This window comes from Anopheles marshallii, chromosome X, assembly GCF_943734725.1.
Source record: "Anopheles marshallii chromosome X, idAnoMarsDA_429_01, whole genome shotgun sequence".
Lineage (NCBI taxonomy): Eukaryota > Metazoa > Arthropoda > Insecta > Diptera > Culicidae > Anopheles > Anopheles marshallii.
The window spans coordinates 19,035,256-19,048,562 of record NC_071325.1 but is presented as its reverse complement, the minus strand read 5'-3'; the positions used below and the strand labels follow the sequence as shown (position 1 = coordinate 19,048,562).

The 13,307-nt window shown below is 44.0% G+C and overlaps 1 protein-coding gene across 1 annotated transcript; it reads right to left on the bottom strand.

Moving 5' to 3' along the window:
* Positions 1-5,462: 5,462 nt before the first annotated feature.
* Positions 5,463-8,274, bottom strand: LOC128714589 (segmentation protein Runt-like). The gene is made up of 3 exons (XM_053809465.1): positions 7,806-8,274; positions 7,531-7,713; positions 5,463-6,634 (listed from the first exon to the last, which is right to left on the bottom strand). The coding sequence occupies exons 1-3, from the start codon at positions 8,272-8,274 to the stop codon at positions 5,463-5,465; spliced, it is 1,824 nt and encodes a 607-aa protein (XP_053665440.1).
* Positions 8,275-13,307: the final 5,033 nt, after the last annotated feature.

Below are 13,307 nucleotides of genomic sequence, written 5' to 3'. Positions count from 1 at the left end.
ACTACCCCCGTTTCAGTGCGGTCTTGTAGTCTTTTGCTCTTGCCGATCTTGGTCTACATAGTAGATAACTGTAAGTGTGGTTCATAACATATACCAGGACTTGAATTAAAAACACTACATTTCTTCGAAGCGTTTTACTTTTGTTTGCAGATTTGAAAACTTTCCAAAACACAGTTAGTGGTAATTTTGTTGAGATTTAACGATATGCAAATGTTCATAATAATAACTAACAATGGGTAGCTGTATCAATTCTTCATAATTTATAATTCACATTGACGACCACTCTTTATAAGAGAAACTTGCGAAAAATTACTGTTGAATTTATATAAACACACATACACACACCAATATAAATCGAAAAATCGAACAAGGCAAAAGCTAAGGAAGAAATGCCTTTCACCATCTGCAATCTATCTGCTGCAAATGGCTGATGACATGGCGGAGGGCCGTCAGTATGTAATATTATTTAAATAATACGTAATAAGAATCTAAAAACAATTTTAAAGAATCTTGCAATGCAGTACTTTCCAAGGAGAAGCGCTATTCACAATAAAAAAAAAAATTTCTGTTTTATCCACTATTTGAACATGCCCGATAATCAACACCAGGTTCTATTTTGAAAAGAACCAATGACCAATGTCGAAGGAGTAGTTTTTGATTTTTTTCGTTTTCTCGTAAAGTATCTCATTTTTAATCTATTGGACATATCTTATTAACAGCAATTTGTTAAATTTTCAAAACATATAGTAGCTATAATATCTTATACATATTTTACGATGGCTCGAGAATTCATTCTTAAACATAATTCAGCTAATTAACACTTTGCATCCTATGGTCAGGTTCAATTATTTCGATACAAACTACTTCTATAGTAACAACCTTCTCTGCACCTTTCGCACACATTTGGCTTTTGAATCTATTAGTTTTTATGGAAACTAGAATGAAATTGTTCACCCAGACCAGACATTCAGCAAACTTTTAACTATTTTTTTTTTCATACATCATATCTCTTAGTTTCAATCCCGATGAAAAAAGGAGATGAAACGCCGAAAAACGACCTACGATCCTACGACGACAAAGAACTTCAAGTTCTAAAAGATCATACATAGATACCGAAAGTAAGAGACGAATGATGGCCCGTACAAAAAAAAAAACAAATGTGATAAAACGAAATCCGAAAATCTCTTTTGGAAGAAATAGATTCTATCCTTCTTACATTTAAGTTTTTTTCTATATTTTTTCTGCTCTTCTGTATCCTCCAGCAACGGCACTGCTTCACTGACTAAGGAGTGGCATTTTTTAGCGTGCCAAAACCCGGGCACTGCTTTTCACCCGGCTTGCTCGCCTTTCTCGCTGTAAATTTAGATAGCAAGTTGCGAACGCCTGGATGTGACCTTTTTCAGTAAAATTGTTACCACGCGGTTACGCCAGCCATGCTTATAGGGTCTTTTTCAAAACTCAACCCAGCCATCTCTAATTCCCTCTGTATAATCCCATCTTCATGGCTTTCCTACAACAATTACAGTATTGATTTCAATGGCAGCAGATGGTGAGCTCGTTCGGTGAAGGATGGAAAAAGGATGCGGGAAACGAACTAGAAGCGAAAATATCTGATGAAATTGCGTACATCTATGAAGGGAGATCATGTTGTGGGAGGATGTGTGAAATGGAGGGAAATGGAAATCGACTAAGAAAATGCTTCCGAGCAAAGCTAATCGAGCTAAAGAAGATCAATTTTCATCAAGTCGCCGAAACAAGTTTGACGAAAGTGGAGTAGCGGTGCAGAAATCTAAATAAATAAATAAAGAACATCACGATGTTGGTTGTTTGGCCAAGAAGCAAAATTAAAAAAAAACGGAAATAGAGAAGCAGAAATAGAGACTGATTGGTTAAAAAAGTATTGGCTGCCAAAGCAAGCCACGGAGATGTGGAAATGATATTAAAGAAAAAAAATTATCTTGTGACGCTTTGAAGAATTTTGCGGACCGCTGTTGTTTGTGAAAGGAATTTTCTATTTTTATAATCACCATCATTTATACGCTTGAATTGGTTCGTCCCGTAAGCCAGCGAGAACAAAACGCTGGCAAGTGGAGAGGTGTACCGAGAGTTAAGCGAGAGATAAAAGTCGGGTTTGAGGCTACAAAATAAAAAGTCGAAAACTAAAAAATGAAAACAAGTGAAAAGATTCACTACGCCGGGAAAAATCATGGAAAAAAGGACGAACGTTTTTCTATAGCGAATGGAAAAAACGCGCATGTCCGTCGATGCCGCGGAGCGAGAGAGACAATTTCATAATAACGATCAGAAATAAAGTACGCTTCAGTAAACTACTATCCATAGCCGCCCATTATAGCATCCACGACCCGCCTTAGTTGAATTTTGTTTGAGTGAATATTTGAATATACACACACGTAACAAAAACATATTTCAAACTTATTAAAAATTTCCAATGGTAATGAGATAAAAATTCTATTACTCTGAGATTGAAGCACATGTAAATTACATATTCCAGATAAAAATGTTTAAAAATGAAAAGAGAAACATTTGCCTGATTTTCCTGAATCAAGTTTAAGTAACTGCAAAATAATTTCCTTTCCTATAACCCATCGAACGCTCACGCTTCGTGTTGACATTGCCAAGGGTTTCCGATTTCTACTCCGGATGTATCATACAATGACATTTCTTTCCATTGTGTTGAGTATTCCCATGACCAATTGGTTTCGCTTCTATTCCGAAAAGGATTTAGCTTGTTACGAACGTAAAAATGAAAAAAAAAGCTTAGCTCCATCCAAAGAAGTACGTTATATATGTTAACGAAAGAGTTTACACTCAGGAACTGAAATTCAAATACAGTCAATACCCGATTTACGCGGTTCTCGATTTTCGCGGAGATACGTGGATTTTAAAATTTTTATATAACGCGTAGTTTTGTATGCAAAACTCATGTTTTAATTTTAAAATTTCAAAAATGTGTTACAATTCATTATTATAAACATTAATTTTCATAACATTTTATTGTAATTCTGTAGACAAATGCATAAATATCAATTTTGCATGAGCTTAGTAACGTGGAAATAAGTATTTTATCCTTTAATACGACATATAAACGATGTTCCGGCAGCTAAAGAATCCGAGCTAAGACTCATTAATACCAAAAAACTAACTTCTATATTGTCGCCTGGCAATTTGGCAATTACGCTCATTGTGTCTTCAACATTGAAATAGATCCGTACTTTAAAAAAAGATTAGCTAAAACAGCTGATAGTGTAACAACGGTATGGTGTGTCCAGGAAATAAAGAAATTCGTTATGTAAGCATATTTTTAAGAATAAACTATGAAGTGTTGCTTTATATAAAAAAAAACGAGAGAAAATGCAGACCAACAAATTTTCATAAACACCGACCTATTAGCAAAAGCGTACACACACACACACACACACACATACACGAACACACGTGTTAGAAAATGTGTTAGAAAATAATAAAACTGTTTCCCCACCAACGGTGGCAAATTGGGTTTCTCAGTCGATAAATAAAACGACGTCATTTTTTGCACCTTATTTTCATCACCATTAACTAGGTACAAATTTGTATACGTGTGTATGTATGTATGTTGATATCGCGAGTGCACCCCTTTCATCGTGCAAATGAAAATTCTCATCCCGGGCACAGGATGAAAACCTATCTACCCGTCATCTCCCCCAGCTTACAACTAGCGCTTGAAAATAGCGCATGCTTTTAAAGAAAGCTGTTGCATGTGTTAATGATTTATGCGCCACTGCTGGTAACGATGAAATTGTGTGAAGGGCGCCAAGAAATTTCCGTTCCCATCTTCACAGTCGTTGTGGAGGCGAGACAGAAAATCATTAGGCTAGGCTGTATCGTCGGCTTCCTCTTTCGACCCAACCAATAACCAATGCAGCGAATATGATAACACAGTTTCAATAAAGGAATCAAAACATCCAGCACAGCCCGAAGGTGGTTTTGGATGTAGATGTGCATAAATCAAATACGGTGTACAGTACACGGTTTCCAACACACCCTTGAATTTCCACGGTGCCGATATATGGTGGGGAGTTTTCTTTGCACTTTCTTGATTTGGGCCAACTGCAAATGGAGAGAAGACAGACTTATTGGGGACTCATTTCTCATGCCTTTCCGTGTCGTTGGATCAATAATTAGAAAAAATTGTTCTTACTATATATATATATATATATATAATATATATGTATATATAATATATTCATAATCATATATGCCTGGAATTCCTGTTCTAAGTAGATTAATTACCTGTTCCATTTCTAACACTTTAATCCCTTTTATTTGTTCTATACATCGTGTTACTGCTGCTTCTGCTACATTTTGTCTCATACAATCGATTAGTTTGCAAATTGGGCATTTCTGTTCTTTCCCTTTCCTTTCAGCTTTACACACACTCGCATCGTTAACCCCATATTAACTAATCGTACTGCGTATTCGCACAGAAGAAAATGTCCAATTTTACATGCTTGCTGCCCAACCAGCATTAATGTTCTTCTTCTACTTCGTTTTGTTTTATGACTTGATGCAGGTTTCCGCGGGCGCTCGCTTGGTGCTGAATAAAATGTAAGTTACACTTCGGTATGTACAACAGATCCATATCTTTTTTCCTGTCTGTACTATCCGACGCACAACAGCTGCGTGTGTGCGTGTAAATAGGACGAATTTGTACGTGTATGTGTACGCGTGGGAGAAAGAGAGAAAAGAGGCAGAGAGACGGAGATAGAGTAGAATAACGAGAGAGGGAGAGAGATTTGATAGTTTGCTTTTTTCCTTCTGGATTGCATTTATGCTTTTGGCAACTTTATAGCAAATCGCAATGACTATGGGTAGGGATGGGAGGGATGGATCCTTGTGCACTTGTACACTGTACTGATGTGTGTTTCATTCTGTTTCAGCTTAGTCCCTTTACTCTGACCAGCGAATTCAATTGCAATAATCCCTATAAAAGACTCGTGGGAGTCTTTGCTATAATTTTCTTGTTTTGCCCATGCAAATATGTTAATCCTAAATCACCGATACAGATCTCAACTGTCTTAAATCTCCCTCTCTCTCTATATATATATTTCCCTCTCTCTTTTCTTTTATCCCTCTCTTTTTCTCTTACTCGCTTTTACCCTTTCTCTTTCTCTCTCTCCCTGTGTGTATACATAACTCTTTTTCCTTTCACCTCATACCTGTAATGTCCTCCATTGTTTTTTTTTGCTATCTCCCTGCCACATAATATTTTCTTCCTTCTCTTTAACTTTAATATCACCATTTTAATTTTACAAAAGCTTCCTTTCAGTGGGGGTATCGGTAGGTCCAGTTAGCCTGCTGCTTTATAGCAACCGTCTGCACCGTTCATTGTCCGGTTTCAATCGATCGCCAAAAATCAATCTTAACCCGGTCAACAGTTGCGCCTTAGCGCCCTCGCGCCGGCTTCAGTAAGGTCGCCATACCGTCTTTTGCGCCTGCTTGATCAGGTTGGGAGATCGGAGCTTGGTACGTTCCGGCGATTCCAGCTGCGGGGTCGATTGTTGTTGTTGTTGTTGTTGTTTGACGCAAACGTGCCCGGGAGCGGATTCGTGCAGGATCTGCTTTTTCGTTGACAGTGCTTTTAGATCACATCGGAGACCGAAACGAGGCGGTGAAGTTTCGCCAACGGTTGGGGCGGTGGTGGAGTCGGGAGTTTCTGGCTTTTGTGCCACCGTCACGTCCGCGTCACAAATGTCAGGCGAATTTTCCCGGGTACCGGTACTTCCAGAGGCCGTCGTCTCGGCGGACGGTGCAGCCGGTGGCCGCAGGATCGGAATAAAGGCTGACTTAACCACGTCGATCTGTTCGTCGTCCGACTCATCCTCGTTGGCGGACGAAAGGTCCCCATTGCTGGTGTCGTTACCGATACTACTGCTGCTGACACCGGGCACCGTTCCTGCTGGCAGTTGCGGCGACTGACCCAGACTCGGATGTGGCCCGAGCACTGTCAACCGTGGCTGATGGTTGTGATGATGAAGTGGATGCTGATGGTGGTGATGATGCGTTGGATGATTAGCTCCTTTCGGAGTCGCATGCAATAGACCGGGTGGAAAGGACGCAGCTGCGGCTGCCGCTACAGCAGCCGCGGCAGCTGCCGTGGAAAGGGCAGGAGGCGGACTGGCGTTGGAGTTACGTGACGAGGCTGGCGAAAGGCGTGACGAAGCCGAATCGACACTTGCCGACTGATGCAGGGTGATGGTAGCAGACAGCTGGGCAGGACGCAAGGTTCCGTTACTGGCTGCTGCGGCAGCGGCCGCGGCTGCTGCTGCCGTCGAACGAAAGGCGGCTATGTCGTAAGGCAAAAAGGGTGACTTAACCAGCTGGTGATCCGTGTGGACCGCGAATGAGGAAATGGATCCAGGCGGGTATGTGGAGGCAGGGCTGGCGAGCAGCGCCGGAGTAGGGAGACCGTTGGGTGGCGGAACGACACCTGGGGCCACGGTCGGGGCAGGCACTGATTGGCTGGTTGGCGAGCGGAGTGACACAAGATCGGTCGTTGGATCTGCAATAACAGCAGCAGTCGTAGTAGTAGTGGAACTGCCAAGGATGTGTCCGTTACCTATCGTGACACTGCTAACTGTATGGAGGAAAAGATAGTTGTAAAATAAATAAACTTATTTCTTAGCTTCAAACATTCATCTGTTTGTATTATTAGACGTTCAATTCTACTAAAAAAGAAATCTACACTAATGGTAAGACAAAAATGTATAGAATCCCTTTCGAAGTCGATGTCGTGTCGATGCACGGTGGACTAAATCTTTATATATACACAAGTGAAAAACGTGCAAGCAGATGCACTGAAGTTATACAATATGAAAAATGTGTTTTCGATTATATTTGTTTCTTTTTTTTGGAAAAATAGCTAATTTAAAAATTGAAACTATGCCATTTTTTTCGGTAATAAAAAATGTTTAGGATAAAACAATAGTTCATCTTAACTCAAACGGGAAACTAAGGCTTTTAATTTTCTGGGAGCCGTCTTTGATACAGGACACCCTTCAATTTCCTGCCTGGTTAGATTGCTAAACATCTAACTTTAGGTAATTAAAAAATATGAGCGAAAGACGAAAAGAGTAAATGTTGGCTGGTAGTTAAAGACGCTTTGCACTAGGTGTAAGCATGTTGATTATGTCTTTATATATTATTATAACATTTGAAGATAGGCCATAAATGGCAGAGGCTTGTTAGGTTGAAATTCCACTTAAGAGAGAACGAACAGGAATTCTCTAGATTTCCGGAATATACTAATTTAACATACCTTGAAAAGTATAATTGACTGACAATGCGGAAAAATGCCATAATACTTATTTTAAAAAACGTGCTAGCCAAACAAGTCCCCTTCCTGACAACCAAGAATTATAGGTTTTCTAACTGAACTGTTTCAAGAGTTGTAATCTGTTCAAGATGTGGCACAAATGTATCGTATGCAGAAGATACAATTATCAGTTTGCTTCCAAACTGAATGAATCCTACCTTTGTCGTGGCATCCTAACGAAGTCTGTTGCGGACCAGCTGACGTAGGTGGCACCTGAATAGCTTGTTGCTGTTGATGTTGACGAAAGTAGTCGGACCAGGCATAGTTCATGTAGGCTGCGTCTAGCCAGCCTGCGTTTAGGATGAAAGGATTAAATGCACCTGGATGGCCGTAGGCGAAATCTGTTTAAAGGAGACAGCAATTGAAAACAAATAAGAAGTAACAATTGACACCATGAGGCATGAGAAAGTTGCAAATAGTGCCTGGAACTTACTTTGCTTAGATCGTGGCTCGCGCGGCCCGTCCACTGTCACCTTGATCGCCTTAGTATAGGTTGCGATCTGGCACGGATATGAGCTGATCGTGATGGTGATCGAGAAGGATTTGCCACGGCCAGACCGTCCGACAAAGCGTAAATCGTTGAATTTCGCCACTTGGTTCTTCATGACCGCGGTAGCGTTCCGAAGCTCCGCATGATAGTTTTCGTCGTTACCGGCCTTTATCGTCACGAGCGTACCGTCCTGGATGTCGTCGAGTGCGATCACCTTGAACGCGCATGGTAAGCTCTTGTTAGAGCGCCAGTGCGTTGGCAAAGCGGAACAGAGGACGGCCGGTGATCCCGTCTGCACCAGCTCACCATGGTATTCCTGCAGCATCTCGTGCAGGTTGGCAAACATGTCATTGATTGTGGTCGGCATCGATGGGCTTTGGCAGTCGCTGCTAGTCGCCGCCGGTAGATGCATTGGATGAGGCTGATATGATGCTGGTGACGCACGTGATGGTTGTGATGGTGATTTGTAGCAGGACCAGTGTAGACGAATTCCTTTGGCTCTATTCTGCCTCGACAGGTATGCGTAAATGTTGTTTTGATGGTTGTTTACGTAAGTTCAGGTTGATTGGCAAAGGTAGAAGCAACGACGTCGGCAGGGCGAATGTGTTTTATTGTTACGTTCTGTTTAAACCACCAAACTAATTGAATGCGTGAGGATAGGAGAGCGAGCTGGGATAACAGTCAACGCACCCATCTCACACACAACACATTCATCGACGCGCGCGTATACACACCCACCCACACACGCACACATGGATTGGACACGCGCACAAACACTAACTCGTCCGTGGAAGCTGCAGTTGTCGCACGTGAAACCCGCGATCATCACCTACAATAGATTTGCTATATGAGTGCGCTTATGTCACGGCAAATGTCCTTTTTATATAACAACACACAGCAAGGGCTGCTAGCTGCCGGCTATGAACATCTAAATCTATGCCTTCACGTTTCTGCAATCAGCCGTTAACAGAGCATATCCATTAGCTAAAATGCACACACCAAAGACACACCCACACAGGAGAAGGAACATTCACATCTCTAGCCTAGTACACTGCACAGGCCTGGCTAAACTTTGCGATCTCGCCTGGCAACGCAAATTGTTTAAAATGCACCGCACACACATACGCATACACATGCGTAACGGAAAGCGTAAATTGGTGTTTGATGAAATGGTGCTAACTAGGAACGGTTCTTCCAATCGTACAACCCACTAGAATATGACGCGTACAATCGGAGGATAATTAAAATCGAACACAGCACCATACACGGAGTCACTCACGTTAGCCGCTCACACACGCACACACTTACGCCCCTGCCGTGTTTGCTACACAGCAGTGAGTTGATAGTGTCCTGGCAAAGCCCAAGCTGTCACGTAATTGAAAAGCCGCTCGTCCCACACAGCACCACCTTGCACCACAAACCCACTTGATGCCTGCCTGTTAGAGGATGTGCTGCTTTTGATTGTCAATATGATTGGTAATCAGTTGCCGAAACGTAGTAATTAAGTTCCATACATTGGGCTTGTTGGTTGTAACAGACCCACGGGGCGTGCGTAGGAGGTATAATTCGATCACCCGGCTCACTGCCTATTATTGATTGATGATGTCGGACGTGGCTACTCGTAACGGCTTTGGATTCGGGATAGGATGCGGGTGCTATGGTCACTGTTGCCGTTGCAGCAAATCGCAGCCGCGTTCACTGATCGTGAATTTTACTGTTTAGCGAACGGCGAGCGATGCGTGTTGTTGCGTCGATCGTGGTTCGGCCTGTTCCTGCTGAAATGATGGCGATGAGGTCCTCACGAGATTGGCAAACACACGCACACGTGGCCCAACACACACGAATACGAGGACCTCATACAAACGGTCATACACATACACACACAGACACACGTACAACGTCACGTAGCTTGGCGTAGCCAGGTAAACAAATAAACAAGCAGGACTCCAACAGGCGGAAACCAACGTCTCCAGGTGACCCGGTGTGAGGAATTCTTGTCGGTTCCTCGTTTGATCGTTGCTTTTTGCTGCCGACTGTAGGTTTGAGGGAGTACCCTTGCTTGTCAGCGTGCAAATTTAGAAATAGCAAAATAATTTCCCCAACAAACGAAACAACAACAAAAACACTATTCTCCACCAAGTCGTCGCGACTTCCTGGTCGGCCAACCAGATTCCGCTTGGCAAGCGATGCTGGAAGCGCAGGGAACCGAACTGCACTACACCGCACTGGTTTCACTTGCCTTTACATTCACGCACAGGCACGTATGACTCGCCTAGGGGGCAGCGCTTGCGACGGTGACGAGCCAAAGCGCACTGACAAAAACCGCACACGACTTGAACTCGTCTCCCAAAAGACATGCAACCAGCTTAATGTCTCAAACGAAACTGTTTTTAAAAAATATTTTTCGATTCCTTTTCAACTCCCTATGTTTCGGGTTGGACGGTCGGTCGGTCGGTTGGTTTGGTGGGTTGGTTAGGTCGGCTGGTCGGTCGGGTCGGGCTGCCCCCTACTGCAAAGGGAAGCGAGAGGTAGCTTTGAAGTGTGAGTGAGAATGCGCCACATAAAAGAGGACCGGTCGGTGCAGGGGTAGGATTTTTGGGCAGCGGAGCAGGAAAATGAAGCGATCCGAATGGCAAAAACCCCGGTGGAAAAGCTAGGGTCCGATGGTTTGGTGCGCCTGCAAACCGGGGCAGGGCAACAACGACCGTTTCCCTTGTTTCTCGCTCATCTCTCTTTCCCTCTCCTTGTCTCTTGCTTACTCTTCCTCCCTCTCTCTCTCTCTCTCTCTCTCTCTCTCTCTCTATCTCTCTCTCTCTCTCTCTATGTCTCTCTCTCTCTTTCCCGCTCTTTGACATATACTCGCTCCCGTTCGCGCGCAAGGCATACATAACGGTTGTCGATCTCCGACGTATACGACGTCGACGACGACGTTGACGACCCTGTACCTGGCTCTGTGTTAAAGTGTGCCCCTTTTCCACCGCGGCCATTGAGCGAGTGTGTGTGTTTCTGTGCATTTGTGTATTTTCGGTGTAGCGCCGTTTTTCATCCCCCTTCCTTGGTAACTTGATGGCGTTGAACGATGTTTGCATCGTTTACCCTTACAATACCGTCGCATTTTCCTATTTCTTGCCGCTTGGCGGATGCATTGCCTGCATCCTGTCAATATGCTGGGAAGTTTATTTTGGAGTTGTTGTTATTTTTTTTCCTGACGACTAGATCGAATTGTCCGAAAGCACAACAACGAAAAAACTGCGAATTTTACAACCGGGATTGGCTAGGTTTCCCGCTTCGATTTTTCAATGATTTCCCGCTCCGTTAAGTCGATTTTCTTGAACAAGGAGTTTTTAAAAAAGTTGGTAGTTTTTCTATTTTTCAACTATTTTTTACGATTAAATATGCGAATTAAAACATATGAATTTCCCTTTGCCCGATACGATTTGGGTTTGAGTCGCCGTGTGAGTGATTTTTTGTGTGTTTCCTTTATTTTTCACGTCGATACCGCCATCTCCTATACAAAACAAAACAAAAACACACACTGAACCACAGTTGCTGCCTCCATTCAGGCTTTCAAGTCCGTGATCACGCGCGTGTGAGCGAGAGATACGCACATCCTGATCATATGCTGCAGTGCAAATCGTCACGGCAATTACATTAACGCGAGCGGGAGGTAAAGTTTGGCGTATAAAAATCAACAACTGCCACGGCCACATTACGTGCTGGAAGCGGGGAAAAAGGAACGAGAAATAAGGACCCTTCAAAAAGGGGCACACAGATAAAAAAATGTAAGAAACAACGAATAATGTTGAACCGCGAAACCCGAGCCAAAAGGCGGACGATTTCGAAAAGGAAAACGGACCGGCTGGCAAAAACGTTGTTCAGTACATAAAAATGTGCGCACGCTACGGTGAGTACACACAAACGCACATGCACGTCCGAGCAAAAAGTGCCATTTTTATTTCTCCAATCGGCAACCAGCGCGGACTCACACCGACACACATAAGCAAACACACACTCACACACAAACCCGCAGCCCGTTTATGCCGTTTGCTAGTTCTTTTTCGCTCAGCACGCGCTTTTCCTGCCCACTTTTCTTTTTTCGTTTTTTTTATTTGGTTGGTTGCATTCTACACCGCACCGTACCGTGTATGCGCAAAGAGGATGGTTGCGAACGGTTGGTTCTTGTTGCGCGAAATAGGAAAAATCTGCGCACCCTTCAACCGCACCCGTACCGATGGTGCTGCGGCTGCAGAAGCGAGCACAAAGCGAGTTGGCTTTCTCGCTTTGGTGGCCTGTCGTCCGATATTTGGGGGCGGAGAGGGTGGACAGTGCACACACATTTCGGCTTGGTCTTTGCGTAGCTCGGCTTTTCTTTCGCACAATGTTTCTTGTCGCGCTTTCTTTGGTAGGATTTTTTCCTACCCTGATGGTGCTCTTGCTTTCTTCTGGGTAGGTTCTCTTTTTCTCGCACGGACATCTAGGATAGCGGGTGGAAGGTTTGGTTCGGATCTTCCACTTGTGGGTGTGTGTTTGATATTTGTTTCCTTTTTTTTACAAACCGTTGCCGCTTTTTTTGTTGTCACTCCGTGTGCTTTTGTTACTTCTATTTGCACCATTGCGCACTCTTCTTCAAAAACCCGCGTCAACCGTGCACAACGGATTTTCCACACATTTCCCACGTCCCATACCCTGCCGCTAAAGCTACCCGCTGCCCTACACCCCGATAGCGTTGTGGAAGTGTGGGGGGGTTAGGGCAGGGGTAGAAGGGCATTTTCATTCTGCACCCCTTGCGCTTGCTTTTCCGTCTCAAGTTTTTTTGCCAACTCGGGGCCGAACGCTGTGCTTGCCGCATCCCTGTTAATCTTTCCGCTTCCACACATCCTTTTGCATTTTTTGGTTGGAGTTTGAGGGATCCTTCCTCGAACTGCACACTGTGTACTGCTTGCACGCGCCTTCACCCGGACAATAACCAACATTTGTTATCCCTTCTTGCAGTGGCGGTTCCCTAACAGTAACCCCAATTCTAACCTAACAGCAGGGGTTTTCCTCCTTCCGCAGCCAATCAACCAACTCATCCCTCTCAGACGAACATAAATGAACGAAAAATAGAAAAACCCTCCTCTAATACTACCCCCCCCCCCCCCCCCCCAACCCCCTTACCCCCCATCTTCCGCCAAGGGACTATACTGGACACGGGCCCGAGTTTCTTCGTTCGTTTTCGCGCACGGTGTACACGGGCTCGAAGATTTTTTTTATGTCGCAGCGTTCCTTTTCGCTCCCTTTTTTCTGGTGACCTGTGTATCGGCTCAGTGTCAGCCGTTCGCACTCGTTCGTCGTGTTTCTTCAGCGCAGGACGACGAACCAACCTCTCCAACCACCCGGCCAACCATTCTGCCATCCAGGCCACCCCTCGACAAGGAACGTACCAAACCACCACGACCAACCAAC

What these genes read in the sequence shown, in the direction of transcription:
- LOC128714589 (XM_053809465.1), bottom strand. Translation starts at nt 8,274, where the DNA reads ATGCATCTACCGGCGGCGACTAGCAGCGACTGCCAAAGCCCATCGATG. An exon ending in CGAGCCACGATCTAAGCAAA is followed by an intron (nt 7,714 to 7,805) that starts GTAAGTTCCAGG and finishes TCCTTTAAACAG; the next exon opens with ATTTCGCCTACGGCCATCCA. An exon ending in GTTAGGATGCCACGACAAAG is followed by an intron (nt 6,635 to 7,530) that starts GTAGGATTCATT and finishes TCCTCCATACAG; the next exon opens with TTAGCAGTGTCACGATAGGT.